Genomic DNA, 17,511 nt, shown 5'->3' with positions numbered 1-17,511 from the left:
GAGATAGAAAAGTCAGAATAGAGCGGTCTTAATTAATTTCTCTAAGGACTGTAGAAACAAAAACAAGCATCTGGGTAATGTCATCAATAAATCATCAGAATGAAAGTCACTGACTTAACATCAGATTTACAGATTCTATTAAAAGACCACAGAAAACCGCAGCATTTCATAAAATTGTCTCTCCAATGCATATGGATTAGACCAGACCTGTTCAGTACATAGTTTGACTGTTTAGTTCCGTGATGTATTTGAAGTAGATGGTCACATCCACACAAATCCAAGTTTGGGAGTGTTGCGAACAAGCTGAAATCAATAGAGTTTGAATGCCCTGTTATTGGAGGAAAGTGCATAATTTTGGTATCCATAAAAGAGAAAAAGGTTGACAAGGTTTAACTACAGATGATGAAGTTGCTCCTGTTCCTCACAGAATATGTATGAAGTATATTCCTATCCTAGTGTATTTTACATGGCTCTATTAACAGTAAAATAGGTGAAAATGTAGATGATAAACCAGCTTTCCTTTCTTTGCAATCAGTTTGTTTCATTTCTAGTTTATCCATACATAAATCACAATGTGAGTTAATTATGTTCACTGAGTACTGTGCTTGTATAGAACATTATTATTATTATTTTGCCAACCACAAACAACTAATAAGTTAAAGAAGAAAAACCAAACAAGAAACAGGTTTGCTTTTCAATAACTTCTATCCATTGCTTAAAAAACAGTATTTGTAACTGTACAGACATCCCTATCCCCATGAATTCAGGCAAGAGGAACTTAAGTGTTCTACTTTAAAATGCTTTATTGCCATTTCTACACAGCTGTAGGAATAGCGTAATGGCAGAAATTCTATGCGGGACATTTTCTCCGTTCCTCCCTGCATTCCTCAACAGTCCGTTTCTCAGCTACACCCTTTCACTTCAGACAGTTAGTTTTTTTGCAGTGAGGAGAGAAAAAGAGTCCACAGCTGAATAGCTTCTGAAAATATGAAGGTGGCTATTCCTGTTAGGACTGCTGGCACATTTAAATAAATAAAACCATTTCAGGAGATAATGTTCCCCCCTGAACTTTACTAAAGACTGTGTGCTGGATACCATAGACACTGAAATAGACTGGACAGAAGTGAGAAAACAGATAAAATTTCAAATTCAATGCAGGGCAATAGATGGCCTAGTGTTTGCAATTAATATGCCTAACAATATTGACAGACATATCTGGGATGCCATCCTGCTGTCATGAAAATCAATATCACAGTAGAAGACTATCAAGTAAGCTTATTATTTCTGTGATATGTTTATATTTGAGGCAATACTCATTTAGGGATTAGAGGAAGAAGAAACAGTTTTACCTTTTTTATATGACCATTTTGATTTGAAGATCCCACATGCATTTCTTTACATTGCAGAAAAACTATCCATGAATATTTATAGGTAGAATTCAAGAAAACGTTTGGTATTGGGGTTGTTGTTATTATTTTTTATTCTTCACAATTTTCTGAGAAACTATCCACTCATCAGAAAGGCAAGCTGAATTTGACTGTGCTTTCAAAGGTACATGTTTAAAGTTAGCTGTGCAAATCCTGCAGGCAGTTAACCGTTTACCGAGAAAACTCTTTGCAAAAGCAAATACCCTTTTTTCACTTGCCAGATAATATCAGGCCCATGAGCACATGGTAACAGTCTACCTAAGCTGTAGCATATTGAACCTCTTGGGGTGCAGAACTGCACCTGAAGAATTACTCACCTAATTCTGTGCTTATGGCAAAAGGTTTACTGTTTTAATTTGGCTGAGATTTAAAAGTGTGAGTAAATGGGTAATTAATAATTATAGCTGCTGTATGGCTAAGCCTGACTGTCAAAGGAGTAATTTAAAAAGAAAGATGGATTTCAGATCTATTGTATTCCTAGGCAAATCATAGAATCATTAAGGTTGGAAAATATCTTGAAGTCCAACTGTAAGACCTTCAACACCATGTCTGCTAAACCATGTTCCTTCGTGCCTCATGAATACGTTTTTTGAACATGGCCAGGAATGGTGACTCCACTACTTCCCTGGGCAGCCTGTTCCAAGGCTTCACCACTCTTTCTGTGTAGAAATTTTTCCTAATGTCTAACCTGAACCTCCCCTGGTGTAACTTGAGGCCGTATCCTCTTGCCTATCAATAGTTATTGTGGAGAAGAGATTGACCCCCACCTCACTGCAGCCTCCTTTCAGGTATCTGGAGAGCAACAAGGTCTCCCCTGAGACTCCTCTTCTCCACACTAAATAACCCCAGCTCCCTCAGCCGCTCCTCGTAAGGTCAGTGCCCCAGCCCCTTCACCAGCTTCATTGCCCTTCTCTGGACATGCTCCAGCATCTCCATGTCCTTGTAGTGAGGGGCCCAAACCTCAACACAGTATTTGAGGTGCGGTCTCACCAGCTCTGAGTTCAGGAGGACAATCTCTTCCCTGGTCCTGCTGGCTACACCGTTCCTGTTACCAGCCAGGAGGCCCTTGACCTTCCTGGCCACCTGGGCCCACTGCTGGCTCATGTTCAGCCAGCTGTCGAACAGCATCCACAGGTCCTGTTCTGCCACGTAGCTCTCCAGCTCTGCCCCAAGCCTGAAGTGCTACATGGGGTTACTGAGCTCCCATCTACAGAGCCTTCATACCCTCAAGCAGATCAACTCTTCCTGCCTGCTTGGTGTCATCTGCAACTTTGCTGAGGGTGCACTCACATCCACACCATTGATAAGGGTATTAGAAAACTGGCCCCAACACGGACCCCTGGGGAACACCACTCGTGACCTGCCACCAGCTGCATTTAACTCCATTCAGCGCTACACTCTGGGCCCGGCCATCCAGCCAGTTCTTCACCCAGTGAAGAGTAGACCTGCATAAACCATTATTGTATCTTAAGATTCAGAAACATTCAGGAATCTAATCATAAAATATGCCTTTTTAATAAAATATTTTGTCCTGTCTAAATTTTCTCAATTCCAGAAATCTAAATATATTACAACAAACTTGAATTGACGTGAGAAGGCAGCATTATAATATGTATTTTGTAACCAAACATTGCATTTGAATGTATTAATTCCCTTTAAATTTAATATGACTTGCAAAATTTTCCATTTAAGTTTAAATGTACTGCAAACTAAGACTGATTTAAGTACAGAAGAGCAAGATAGCTCCTGTGACTCAAGGATTTGCAAGATCTCACCTTACATAGTGGGACCATTTGTGTTTTCTTCCCTGGACAAGTAACTCACTGTGTTGCATTAGTGTGATTGGCATTTCAGGCTTCAGTAGAGCTTTGTATTTATTTGTTCTTTAAAACCGTAGGATTTAACATAGAAAGAAGTGAATGAAATCATTAAATTTGTTAACTTCAAGGTTTCACTGACAGCTTTTCTGTTTCTAGAAATATTCATTTCCTGCTGTTACTTCAATTAATTTATTATTACTTGCTATCTTTGACTTAAGAAGTAGTGAGAGATACACGTGTAAGAATCAAACAGATCTTTCTTTGTTGAAGTAAAGGCCACAAGTGAACTCCAATTTTCCTCTTTCTGATATTTGCTGCTATTGGCAACATCAATAAGTTATTTTTAACCACTAATGTGCTGACACAGTTGGCTTAAATTAAACAAGCATTAATAAATGCCACAAGACACAGGCATGCTGTGTATCTTGATTGTGTTTTGATGTCTAAAGGTCAAAAGACAAAAACAGCATATTGCTGTACACAGAATGAAGCTATGGGGTGGGCTGGGTGTGATTAAATTGTGAAACTCATCTTCTATCTAGATATTGTTAAATCATGTCCAAACTCATTAAAATACTTCAAAGAGGAAAAGTTTGCTTTTCAAGTAAATTGGTTCATGTCAAGCACTAGTAATTTAAAAGAAAAATGGTTCTGGAAAGTTTATGTCTCCAATAAAGTCCTTAAATAATTCACATCTAACTGATTCATTTGGACACTGTGCTATGCTAACTAAATCAGCACAGCTTCAGGAACAAAATACAGACAGCAAATGTGCTTACAAATAGGTCTTATAATTAAATTAAAAACATAATTTAAAAAATAAAAAGTTACAATTTTTCTTGTAATAAGAAATCACATCTGCTGAAATGGGAGAGCTGGTGGCTGAGCAAGTATATATTATATGGCTGAGGAAATGTTAACATCCACTAGCACAGGTGAATTTCAGTGTCTTTAAGAGCTTCAGATAATGAATATCCCTCTGAAAAGAGCACTGTGTTCTATATTAATACATTGCCGTGCATAATCTGTATTTCTATTTTTCCTAGTTTCATAGTGGTAAAGATCTGGCTGTGGTAGGAAAAAAGGTAGAAAAACACAAACATGAAGGCAAAGAGGAAAAGGGTGCTTTCTTATGCATTTTAAATAATGGTTTATTGGCGACTTCATTTAATAATGCAAGTAACGGACTTAAAAATGAAAAATATTGTAACAATAAAAATTTGATATTCTTTTGGCACCTAAAGGCTTAAAGGCACCTGCAAAATATCAGGAAAAATGATTTTATATATATATGTGTGTACATATATATATATATATAAAATTTATATAAATGCTTTTAAAGTATAAAAATTCTAAATAGATATTTTAATCAAAATAGAGGAAAGCAGGACATAAAAATGTGGCTTTTAAAAAGGCAGTATGTTGCTTTACCTTTATAATGGCATTCCACATTTAATTGTAATCTGAGAAGGTAAAACAATAGAAATTTGATCTCATCACAAAAAGAATTGTTTGAAAGCTCTGTGACCTCTTTTTCTATGACTTAAAAAGGACATTCTCTTGATTTCTGTTTCATATTGTGGACAGCTAGCAGAAGCTGTTAATTCTTCTTTCTTCTTCTGTGAAATGCTAAATTGTTAGAAAACAGTTTGAAAAGTAGAAAAATTAGTAAAAGTCTTTCTCACACAGGAGCTTCTTCAGTTTTTGGAGCCAAACTTTTAACCCTCCATTGTCCAGTGAATATTTAGAAAATGTTATACATGTTTACAACATACAATATTTTTTGTAAAGAAGTTACTGCAGATGTTTTTATCTGACCCCTCTGGCTACTCTAGATTATCTAAACTAAATTAAATAGTAAAGCTACGGTTATTGAGAATTTAAATAGTGAGCTATAAATAAATAAATAAATCTATAGGTATGTATGCATGTGAAAGTCAAATTAGTCTGAAGCCTGTTCTCTTTTTCTTTTTGCATAAAGAGTTTCACTGTCTGCTTTAGCATTAGTATTTCATAAAATACTCTTAGATGCTCTGTATTATTTTAACTGTCTATTAGCAGTTGCATGGTGAGACGTGATAGTTTTTATAAAAATCTATGGAAATACAGGATATTTTATATATAAACAAATGAGAGTGGCGGAAAAACACAATTTGCAGTGGAAATAGTATATATTAAAATGCAAACAGAAATTACTGAAAGTCAGCTGTAAAGCAAGCATGGCAAATATATGTTCTAAGGGCATTCATTGAAAGTCCTTTGAAAGTCCAGCCTGAAAAAAATATCTGTGAAATTCAAGTCTTTCTTATTACTCCAGTAATTACAGACTGTACAAGTCAACACATGGAAAATTTAGCACTTACGTAGAATGGAATAAAACATGTATGAAGATCAAAGTCATATTAGTGATGTTACTGCCATATCATATGGTGGTGTGGAATTGGAGAAATGGGCTGGGGCAGGCTTCCTCTGGTTATTTTTAAGAATAATTTCAGAGATACAGCTGTTTATCTATCAATAGGAATTATGATGAGATTTTGTATTTTATGTCAAATAATCTTCTTTTTTGTCCTTGTAGATATTGATGAATGCCAGGCTATCCCAGGAGTCTGCCAAGGAGGAAATTGTATTAATACAGTTGGTTCTTATGAATGCAAGTGTCCTACTGGTCACAAGCAGAATGAAGCAACTCAGAAATGTGATGGTAAGTGAACATTAATAGAGCTCCTACACAAAATGGGATGAGTAAAGCATCACTCAGTAGTATTTTAGCATCATCATTAAAGCTCTCTGATAATGAGAGATAAAATTCTGAACAGTTGCAATGTCTGATCTGGATAGGCATAAAAACATTGTTCCATGATTCATGTTTCTTCGTGTTTATCATTTGTTTCTATTTTGTTGTTCCTACTTTGTGATATTTTTCTGTCTGACCTGTCAGATTGGATTTTTTTTCATAAATGTCCAAAGTATTCCAACATGGATAGATACTGTCTACTGACCACAGTACGAAAAGCAAATATGGCTGATTTGGGAATGGATTTGTGAAGCTACTTCTATGTAAAATTTGTGTTGAAGAAGAGCATGTGTATATAAAAGGAACCTAGCAAATATCAGCTGGGACATATCTGCTTAAAAAATTGTGATGCTTGGGTGATACACATGACAGAAGTGAAACATCATGTGCAGTTTGAAACTTTTATACTTGAGTAATCTGTGGTGTTTGATTTCCTGCTTGGCTGGCATCTTACTGCAGAACAGGTCATACATCTTTGGTTTATTCCGAGTAAGGAAAATAAATAAATAACCGGAAAAGCGAAAGAAAACAACAACAAAAGCAACAAACCACAGTACCATTGTTGCACTATATTTTCCATAACATTAATGAAACTGCTACTTGTACGTTTCCCGGTGCTTCACAGCCAAAATACTAGTGCCAGGATAAAACCATGATAATACCACTAGTACTACTGAAGTTACTCGCAGTGTTTGTGTAATTGTGGATTGGGCCTTTAGGAGATAATGCAGAGAGCTGGTTTGCTCTGTGTTAGAACCTGTACTCAGAAAACTGATTTAATAGAATTTTCTTTGTTTTAATGATGATTTAGATGTAAAATACTGCAGAGAACAGATTGCATTACTCAGTATTCTGCCCACTGCTTTCCCTTCATTAAGTATGGAAAACAAGATCAAATACAATTTACTGGTTACAAAGGATAAAATCCAAGCTGGAGTCTGTAACTAGGCAAGACTCCAGTTTTCACAGGGAGAGACTAGAATCCTACATTAACTCTGCAGGCCTTTCAGATTCACAGCTACAACATTTGGCCTTAAACATCCAGATGCACTTTTGTGGGTCAGGTTTTTCCACTTTTTTTTTTTTTTTTTTACTTCTTGGAAACAATAATTAGAATAAGTAGGAATGTTAGTGCCATTTTTTTGCCTTAATGGATATTGTCTGGGCTATGCCAAGCAATAAATAATTGTTGTTTTTCTAGATAGACTATTTGCTTGCATTATATTTGCATGTTTCAGTAGAGCTCAGTAAATAGAGATGTATTCTGCTTGACAGATAAATGTTGAGCCTCAGATTACAGTTTAATTACACTAGAATTACCAAAAATAATGGCAATTTTACATCAATTAAAAATGTTTAAATATCTAATGTTTCCAAAGCACATGTGACAACTTGCACTCGAAAATGTGTGCGTATGCTTTCATAGGTAGAAATTTAAGTAGATAGCTTAGGATATTTGGGAAAATGTGACCTTTAAAATGAATCCACCTCAGGGTTCTGACATGATTGCTTTTATTTATAACCTTTTTTATGTTCCTGATTTATAGACTTTCCACAGTATTAAGTCTTTCCACTACTGGGCAAGTCAGAGAAGGATCCAAGCAACAGGCACAGTATGAAAAATTTTGGAAAAGTCTGTGACAGGACTTGTACCAGATTCCAGATCTCCCAAGCTTTAGACTGATGTCTTAATTAGCAAAAGTACTCCTTTCTCTCTCCTTTTTGCCCTAGAAGTGCAGTATATTGAGTTCTCATTTTCTCTTTAGTAATGGATTACTGCCTCTTTGTAGTATGTTGACTTCCAGTATTAATGATATTTATGTGTGTCCCTTGCCCAGAGATGTATTTTACATAGAGAAACAGAGAGGAAAAATGGTCTTTCCATTGTGCTTGTCTGGTTTACATGCGAGGTGGTCTAATGCTTTTTTGTCCCTGAAAGGTTTAATAAATGTGTCCTAATTATTCCTCTCAAGTTGAAGATATGCCATACTCCTTGACTACTTATATATTATACCCTTTGTAGCCAAAGGCACCCGAGGAGGTAGGATCCCTCTCAGAGTCTCCCAAAGAGGTCTGGCCCGCAGCTATTGACACAAAAGTGGGCTCTGTGACACAGGCTAACTCTTTTCCATTATCAAAATGCAAAGAAGCTTTTCAAAAATACCATTCTATTTCTACTTTTCCTCCTTTAACAAGATGTAAGTGTACTGCATAAGTGTAATTCAGATTGCACGCTACAATGAATTAGTACAGATTGAGAACATTTTCAGGAAACACTTTTTCAGAATTTAGAAGTTGAGACCTCCTTTCCAGTTACTTTTAATTCAGTTATTCATAAAATCCTGCTTACTGTTGCAATAAAAATCATGAATACTCGCTGACAAGTAGCCAGCCTAGGTCTCTTGGCAAACAACTCATCTATTAATACTCACACCTGCAAAATTTATTCCACACATTTAAAATTAGTTCACACGCTGGGTGTAACCAGCTTTCCCATCCTAAGTGCGACATCAGATCTTTGGAGCGCTTTCCTCAAGAGTGTTAATTATGCCTGTTTTGGAGGGGGGAAGGGAGGAAATTGCACATTTTTTTCAATCAGCTGTCCTAAAAATAGCTCCTTCTGAGGTAAAGTCTCAGAATTTCCAATCAGAATTGACAGGGATCTTGCTAAAAGGACTGTATATCCAAGAACCAGTTTGGAGGAAAGAGAAAAAGGTTTAACTCAAAAAATTAATGAAACCAAAAAATCCACTAACTTGATATTGCTCAAAAAAATAGCAAGAGAATAGCAAGTTCTCCATATTAATTGATTACAAAGAATGTTTTCCTCATCAAAAGCAGTAGACTGGTGATCCAGTCTTCCAGTCTGACTAGTTGCCCAGATTTCAAGAAGGTACTTCCTCTGTTTCTAGCTCTCTGTCGTTCCTGGGCAACATTTGCGGGAGAGAAAGCCCTAAACTGCATGAAACATCTGAGCATGTAGCTGGGTGAGAGGGTTGACCTGTGTCCAGCAGCTCTGCCACCGTGCCAGTACTGCAAACTTCACCTACTCATTACCTTTGTGAACAAGGAGGATGGATTTCAGCTTCCTTTGATAGAAGCTCAAATGTTGTGTTCCTGTAATAAAGTTAACTGTCTTTAAAGTAGCAAGTACCTGTGCCAGAGTGAAAATGAATGAGAAACACACTTTTCAAAAGCCCACTATTCTAGGTAGTTGGATGTTTGTATTTTTCTTATTATTTGCAAAATATTCTGCTATTCTTTTGTATTAGAGCTGCTGCTGCGTTTAGGTAATTTAAAAAAATGCTATTAAAGCAGGAAAATTAATACGCTGGGAAAGTAATTGAGAGAAACATGCTTTAAAAATATTAAATGACTAAGTGCTAACACAGGGATTTTTACCAGGGATTGTGCCATCCCATTCACTCAGACAGCATTTCATTGCTGATTGTTCTCTTTATCAAAGCTTGGGTGCCTCTGAATTTTAGAATTGGTTTTGAATATATTTTCAGACCTGATACAGTAGTAAGGAAGAAGAATAGTGTCAATTATTTCCCTGAGATGGAAGGCCCACTTCAAAGGATGGTAGAATAAGGGAGTTTTCTTACAAGAACATCCAATGACTCTGCCAACAAGGTGTTGTGCCCCAGAAAATGTAATCTCTTCCTGCAGAATCCTGCTTTAGTCCAGTTTTCTTGCCTTTCTGGCCTATGTTTCAGATTTTGTGTGTGTGTAGAGAAGATGATGTTCTTGTTTAAAAGAGTTATAGCTTGTGAAAAATGTGCACTGCATGAAAGATCTCAACAAGGCATGTGAGAGGTTCCAATTCTGTTTTGATTTGCACACATGGTTTCATTTCATTGGATTAAATCAGATGCTAAGCAGCTCACCGCATTATATATATTGCCTTTAATATAGTAAATTAGTGCAAGATTTTAGAGATTTCCTGGGGAATTATTTGGTTTTGATCTATGTCATCATTTGGAATTCTGGAATCTCTGCAACTATGAAGTCTTTTGTGAAAGAATACTTTCGTTTGATTTACCAAAAATGACCCTTTCTTTTGTACATACTTAAAAAGTACATATACTCAAAATGTGGGGAATAATTTCTTAACAATTTTAATGGAAAATACTAACTTTTGGAGTCTTCCAAAATGCTTAAATAGTTTCATTAGAAAGATTGAATTTTCACTTCCTTTGATTGCTCTTCTTGGTATAAAACACATAGCAAAGTTTCCAGGATATTTATATGTTTAAACTACTTCAATATTTTGAAGCAATGTTACATACAAGAAAAAAAGTCTTTGCTATAATGATGTTCAAAATGACACAACCGTTTTCAGGGTGTTTTTTAAGATGTGTATTCTGTTCACATGTGAATGTTTTAATAACCTGTTCGTGTTACAGCAACAAAATATACTTTTTTCACACAAAATGGTATTGTGCAAAACTGAGTTTTCCTTTCCAGTACTTGAATGTTATCTGTACATTCACATCTAAAGGGAGTTCTTTTGTGGATATTCCCATGGTAGGGAGTTACCTTTTAATATAATCCCTCTGTATGCCCGATCTTGTTGTCAATCTTCTCTTGTTTTGAGTTTTCAGTGTGGAGAGTGAAGTGGGGGTGGAAGCACAATATTCAACACATAAATGACTCCTAATAAACAGCACAGGCTAAATTTCTTCATCTCTAGATTAATGGCCAAGGAAATGTTAAGTCTCTGTAAAAGTGCAGTGAACAGTCTGTAGGATCTCAGATTAGTTCCTTATAGGGAATGGAAAAATCTTCTCTGTGTCATCGCAAGAATATTTCTGACATATGCTTTTTCTGATGCTTATTCTGCATTATTTGTCATGAGAGAGATAATCATCTGAGTTATAAAACTGACTTTCTTTTTTACCTTGTTTCACCGTACAAAAGAGTCATAAATTTGTTTTGCACCACTGCTTTCAGTAGTCTTAGATTTTTTTTTTGCACTTAGATATTTAGAAATATATTGAGCCAAAATGCTAGATCTGTAACTACCTGCAACTACCTTTGGAGGATAAACCATACGAAACCTGTTATTCTGCATTCTGACTGGAAAAGATAATTCATCTCAATCCAATTGGGAAGCTGGACCACACTTTTCTGTGTTTTCTCAGAATTCCTTCCAGATTAAACTTGGGCCACACTTAGTATTTATTGAAAGTCACTCAAAAAGCTGAATCTGCAGAGGTCACTTAAAAACAAAATTAGTTTCCTAAAATGACTCTAAAAACATCTCAATATCTGAAGATCATTACAGTAGTAGAATCATATAATTACTTAAAATAGCTTATATATATATACATATATATATATATAAATGGGAACTGGCATAATCATATATATATATATATATCATATATATATATACATAGTTCTGAGATTGGCCAAAGAGAGATTGGCCCAAATAATCTCTACAGTCAGAGTGTTACAAGAAGGTCAGAAAGTAGTTAGATCTGAGAAGCAATTTTTTTGTGGTCACAGAAGCTCAGGGCAGATGTAGAGCTGTCAGGTTTGGCTGCTCTGCCATCTCCATTCAGCTTAAAAGCAGAAGGGGTGTTTTGGTATACATGGTAGCTGTTACATGTTTCCTGATGATCTTGCTCAGGATGTGTGGTTCAGAGGAAGTCCTCTACTACTCTGACATACTCTAGGACTTGGAGTGGTGTGCAGTTTGAATATGTAAGGAAAGCCTGTGTTAGCTGGCAGAATAAATGACTTGCAAATGCTTCCTTGACAGCAGCTTCCAAACAACTGCAATGCGTTACTAAATCTGAGCTGAATAAAATTGTCATGTCAGAAAAACTCTTCCCTTCCAATTTTTAAATGTTTTATACTCATCCTACCTTTCCTTTTTTGGATAGACATTGATGAATGCAGCATCATCCCAGCAATCTGTGAAGGTGGTGAATGTTCCAACACTGTGGGAAGTTATTTCTGCGTCTGCCCTCGAGGATATGTCACGTCCCCAGATGGTTCCCGCTGTATTGGTAAGAATCCCATGTAGTAGGCTTTTAAAGCTCTCAAGATTAATTGGGTAGATTTATAGGCAGCAGCAGAACTTCTGTCCCAGTTTTCTACCGTTTCCCCAGGATCTCATATTGTTCTGACTCTCTGGCATCTCTGCTCTGGCTACTTGAAAAATTTAAGTATACAGCCTCCTCTGATGGTGATTAACACTGCAGAGGCTTCTATTTGGCTTGTAGAGACCCCTAAATACACTGGATTGCATCCTGCATTGGATACGGATTTTTTTGTAGAAAAGAAGCATGAGTATCTCTATTGTATGGTCAAGCAAAAGAAATGAAATTAAAGACTAAATGAAATTAAAGACTAAGTTCACTTTCATTTTGAAAGAGCAAATATCTGCCCTTACTTGGTATTTCATGTTCCATCTCACATAGCACTGGGCATGCATATTAACTTAAAAGACATTGAATAAAGTGTATCATGCTACTATTAATTTTGATAGAATAATAATAAAACAAAGTCAATACTAAATTTCTGTAGATTGTAGCTTTTAGAAGGTAATTTATTTAAAACCAATTTCTTTTCATATGTGAAAATAAGTACACAGATTTTATATGTATATAATATATGTATAACTGTATATATATATATACAGTTTTCACATGTGATAACATATATTATGGATATTTTCAATATGCTTATTTTTTACAGCTGCATGTGTGAACATATAAACCATATTGATGATTTTAATAGAATACTGTGTGCCTACTGTAAGAAAAAAAAATGTCTTAATAATAGTGTTTTTTTCTAGCTCGCGTATGGTTCTTCCCATTTAAGATTTGTCAAAGTACTTTTGTCTCTTATTATGGATGGAAAATCTGGTTTGTAGGTAACTAATATAATTTCCCCAAAACACCTGGCAAATTAGAAGCAATGAAAGACTTACAAGAGATTTTACATGGATAATTTTTTGCACAGTGTAGTCAATGAATGCAGGTTCATTTTATATGTTCCAAACTTCAAATTTATTATGGCTGATCTCAGAGATACTGAGAATCTATTGATTCCAATATCTTCAAAATTTCTGTGGATTTCGACATGTTTTACAATGCAGTTTCTAAAATAAGCTTGCAAAACCGATTGCACATATATTGCATGCCCCAGTCTGCTTAGGAAAGCCCTTGTGTCACAGAGATCCTTCCCTTAAATGAACATGTGTGAAAGTTCCTGTGCTCTCAAATGTTTACACTATGGGAATAAAAACTGTGTGCATTTCTTAGGGGGAAAACAAAAAAAAAAGTTGGATGAAATCCTTATTAAAATATTGTTTTCTTCTTCCCAGTTTAAGACAAATATTTGCTTTTAATCAAAATACTAAAATATACTTAGTATTTAGTACTACTAAATTTACATCTTAGTAATAAGATGTAATTAGTCTTGTGTCTTCCTAAATTTGTTGATTTTTTTTCTTCGTCAGCACTTGCAAGTATGATAGATGATGTAGGATGTGCCCTTGGAGGAACTAGGGCATGACAAATAGTGACATGCTTATAAAGATTTTTTTCCATATTGCACAAATAAAAACTTGCTTGTACATTTAGTCTGCTGTTAGCACATACATGGACGCCACTCAAAGTTACCAGAGCTGAAGACATATTCCAAGGGAATTATAAGTGGGCTAATTTATTTCTGGCATATTAAAATTCTTCGTTCCTTCACTTAGGTGTTAAAACTACCAGCTAAACATGTTATCACTTACAGTCTCTCTATGGGTAATAGCTACTTGCGGACACTCACTAGAGTTCATGCCAGTACTGAAAACATTCTTCTAGGATTAGATTTTTAAGATAAGACTGGATGCCAATTCTTCAGCCAGATATGGGTACACTAAGGCAAAAATCATTAAATGAGAAAGTACCTGATATATCTTTTGTATCAGCCCTTTAACTTGAGCAGTCTTGGTGTTATGTGCATTGCTAACACACTGAGAATGAGACTTGAGAGAAGGCGTTTATCCATCTGCAGCTCATGTGCTTACATGTGTACAAGAGCAGGGGGGTCTGAGGTTTTTTTGCCCCAGCTCAAGTCAAGGTGGTTTGAGTGGAAGCAGCCTGTTTTGTGAGCAAAGGTACTGCTGGAGGCCCCTAGGGGTTACTGTCCTGATGTTTAGGATGTGTGCCTCACTTGCAAAGCCTACTGCAGCTGCTTGGCCCCTGCTGTTGAAGCATGCATGCTAAGCACTGCCGCATCACTTTAGCCTTCTAAGGTTAGATAGAGCAATTTTTCAGCCCTCGCTGGTTAGATGTTTGCAACTGAATGAATAATCACTTAACTTGCTGAAATAAGAGGCTGGAAAGCAATTATTTCGTGTGCCCCATGCCTTCTGCAGCACACGTTTTGTACTGCTGAACTCCTCGTTTTACATTTCAGAGCCTTTTACAGTAATTTCTTTTGGCTTTTACTTTTGTTTTTATTTTTTAAATCTGAACAAAACTTCCTGTTCTCATCAGAATTGTTCAAAAGCTATCTTAGACATAGTTCTTAGAGTGAAGTGAGAGAGGGCTCATGATCTCAAAAATATTAGTCTTTAAGATTTACATTCTTGACATTACTGATTGTTTATCTATGTTGCTTATGGGAATTTAGGTCAGATTTCAAGGCTTCTTATCTTCTGTCTCTTCTGTCCTCTTTTGTTTTATTGCTCTTATTAAACTTTGAAAGGACTTTGAAAATGAATAGCTGATTTGTGTTTCACTTTTTTGTCTCTTCTTTTTTCTTCAAATACTGTTAACTTCATTGAAATGACTAACAGAAAAGGGTACTATTCAAAAAATCTGACTATTTTTTTTATAAAGAGTATCACAGCATTAGCATGAAGATGCACTTGATGTGAATTTCACAGAAATGAACTGCTTGGTTTTATTTTTGCTTTCTGTGGTAATCATTTGCCTGTATATTTTTGTCTCTATCTTTTATACTAAGTTAGTTTTCTTAGACAGTTCTCTTTGGAAGTTTCTGGAATGAATGAAGCAAAGTGGACTTGATGCATTCTCCGGGGGCCGTCTTCTGAGTACTTGCTATAGCCATTCTGAAATAAATATATATTTTAAGCTACCATATGAGCGAAAAAAAAAATTCAATTGGATCAATTCAGTAATTTTTTTTAATAAACAGAGCATATGTTTATCATAATACAACTTTTTTTTCAACCAATGTGCTTTTTTCAGGTATTTTGTTTAGCCAACTGAAAATATAGTAATCATTTTATTGCAGTCACACTGAAACATATAATTTACACCCATTTTGATTGTTCAATAGCAGATTGGGCTCTGACATATAATATGCAGTTGCTGATCACTTTTTTCTTTCAATTGACTTAGCTTTGTTTTTACACAATTTGAATGTGCTGATCTCAGAGATGTTAGTAGCAATTGCTACCCACTGTAATTAGAGAGAGATGTGAACTAGACTGCAGTATGGTTTTAGTAAAGGAGAATGGATCATCGTCCTGGGTCTGCTCTACTCCCAGTATAGCAGATTCCTTACTCAATAGTTTCGCTGAAGAAGGGGCCATTTGCTTTCATCTAAATACTAATCCACAATGTCTAATATAGCAGTGTATGGCCTCCAAAGACTTTTTATTCCTTCCAGTATAGCTGCACTGGTCTTTTAGTAGGTCACTAGAGATAAAAATGCACAGTCCGTTCTGCAAAGTAGTTCATAAAGGGAATTAAGAGTTTTTCATAACTGAAAGAAAAGATGATTTTAAGAACTACGTTCTGGATTAAGGGAAGTACTTGCCATGGGAAGTACTTGATCCTGCATTAAACCGAACGTGGAATGGGTTGGTTGTGGGTGTTTTCTTTTTTTAAAATACAACTTTTTAAACATTTTATACTTAGATAAAATGAGTAAGGTAAAGACATACAGAGACTCATTTTTTTGCTTTCGGTTTTCTTTTTAAACTAATGGCCAGATCAAAGGGCAAGTACGTGTTTCTCCAGCCTGGTAAATGGTCGCTGTGCGCAGGAGCTTCCTGGCAGATTCACCAAGCTGCAGTGCTGCTGTGAGTCTGGCCAGTGCTGGGCCATTGGGTCTGTTCCAGAGATGTGTCCTGTTAGAGGATCTGGTGAGTGCCTCATTTGTTCTGCTCCTTCTTGCTGTTCATTCTGGTTGGGATGGAGGTCACTGGAATATTTTAAATGGCTTTAATATGTAGGCTAAAAGGAAAAAGAAAGTCACGAATTACATTATCGTTCATTCTTGTGATTTTAATACGGATGTTTCCATCTGTGAACCATTTTATTCTGGTCCATTATTATTTGGGACTAGTTTCTTTAACTTCCTTTTGTTGACATTGGAAATGGTTCTTGGGAAATGGGGAAGATTTTGTGGTCAAGCTTGCAGAGGAAATGATTCTGAGGGTCCATAGTTCATTTCAATTTAAAGTAACAGCTGCTCTCTCCATAAAATTTCATGTTACTTTGAACTGGAAATGGATCAGTATTTCATTTGTTCTTTCAACACTGTGCTCACATGAGCACAGTGAAATGTATTTTCAGACTATCTATCCCAAGATCTCTGAGGGAACTGGGAGTTACAGTGCTTTTGGCAGTGCATCAGTAAAAATGTTTCAACAAATAGCTGGGCATAAATTCTAATTTTTCTATTATTATTCTGACTGTTCTCCCTTAAATTGAGGAATCCCTTGAGTGTAGGAGTGGGTTAGGGAAGATACAACATTAAAGAAATGAGAAGACAGTATTGCATTTTTTTGCAGTACAAAGATCTATATCTTCCTTATAAGCTGATTGGGGATAAAGGGTTGATTTACTTTGTGCCATTCGGTGCTTTGTTGTTTAACAGATGAATACCGCAGACTTTGCATAGATGGAGCTCCTGCTGGAGGTGGTTCCAGGGGTGTTGGGACTGGAGGAAATGGATTCCTTCCCATGGGCAATGGAAACGGCTATGGCCCAGGAGGAGCAGGATTCATTCCCATCCCTGGCAACAATGGTTTCTCCCCAGGTGTAGGGGGAGCAGGGATAGGGACAGGTGGTCAGAGTCCTGCTGGAAATGGCCCAATAATTACTGGACTAAGTAAGTATTCATGTTTTTGAGACTTGTTAATTTTCTTGTTTTGATTCCTCATACATTTCTTTTTTTTTTTTCTTTCTGCTCAATTTCTAGTCCAGAAATCACACAGTGTCATAAAGTAGCTTATCCTTCAGGAAGTCTGGGAGACCTTTCAATCATTTTTTTCTTTTTCATTTCAGTTATAATTTTCTCAAGCATTTATCCATTTCAGAATCTCTTTTACGAGTTAATTTCCCTCATCAGTCATGTTTGCCACTATTTAGTGATATCCCCATGAAACTGTGTGCCCACTGTCACCTCAGTTTTGCCTGACTACTCTAAAAACTGATAAAAGGTCTGTAACCAGACATTAAAAAATAAGCAAAAGATT

At 36.1% G+C, this 17,511-nt stretch overlaps 1 protein-coding gene across 3 annotated transcripts in view; it reads left to right on the top strand.

The window, feature by feature from the left end:
* Positions 1 to 17,511, top strand: part of FBN2 (fibrillin 2) — a 152,688-nt gene that overhangs the window by 39,750 nt on the left and 95,427 nt on the right. For 2 of the 3 annotated variants that reach the window (XM_088532676.1, XM_088532675.1), the window contains exons 7-10: positions 5,826 to 5,951; positions 11,939 to 12,064; positions 16,021 to 16,173; positions 16,911 to 17,144. In XM_088532676.1, coding sequence (XP_088388802.1) covers positions 5,826 to 5,951; positions 11,939 to 12,064; positions 16,021 to 16,173; positions 16,911 to 17,144 — 639 coding nt within the window. The remainder of the gene's footprint in view (positions 1 to 5,825; positions 5,952 to 11,938; positions 12,065 to 16,020; positions 16,174 to 16,910; positions 17,145 to 17,511) is intronic. The other variant, XM_088532677.1, reaches the window with a different exon arrangement.

The sequence above is a fragment of the Tinamus guttatus genome, unplaced genomic scaffold (assembly GCF_059628265.1).
Source record: "Tinamus guttatus ecotype Peru unplaced genomic scaffold, ASM5962826v1 Tinamus_guttatus_pri_ptg000464l, whole genome shotgun sequence".
NCBI lineage: Eukaryota > Metazoa > Chordata > Aves > Tinamiformes > Tinamidae > Tinamus > Tinamus guttatus.
Note: the sequence above shows the minus strand (reverse complement) of the source record. Positions and strands in the feature narration are given on the sequence as shown.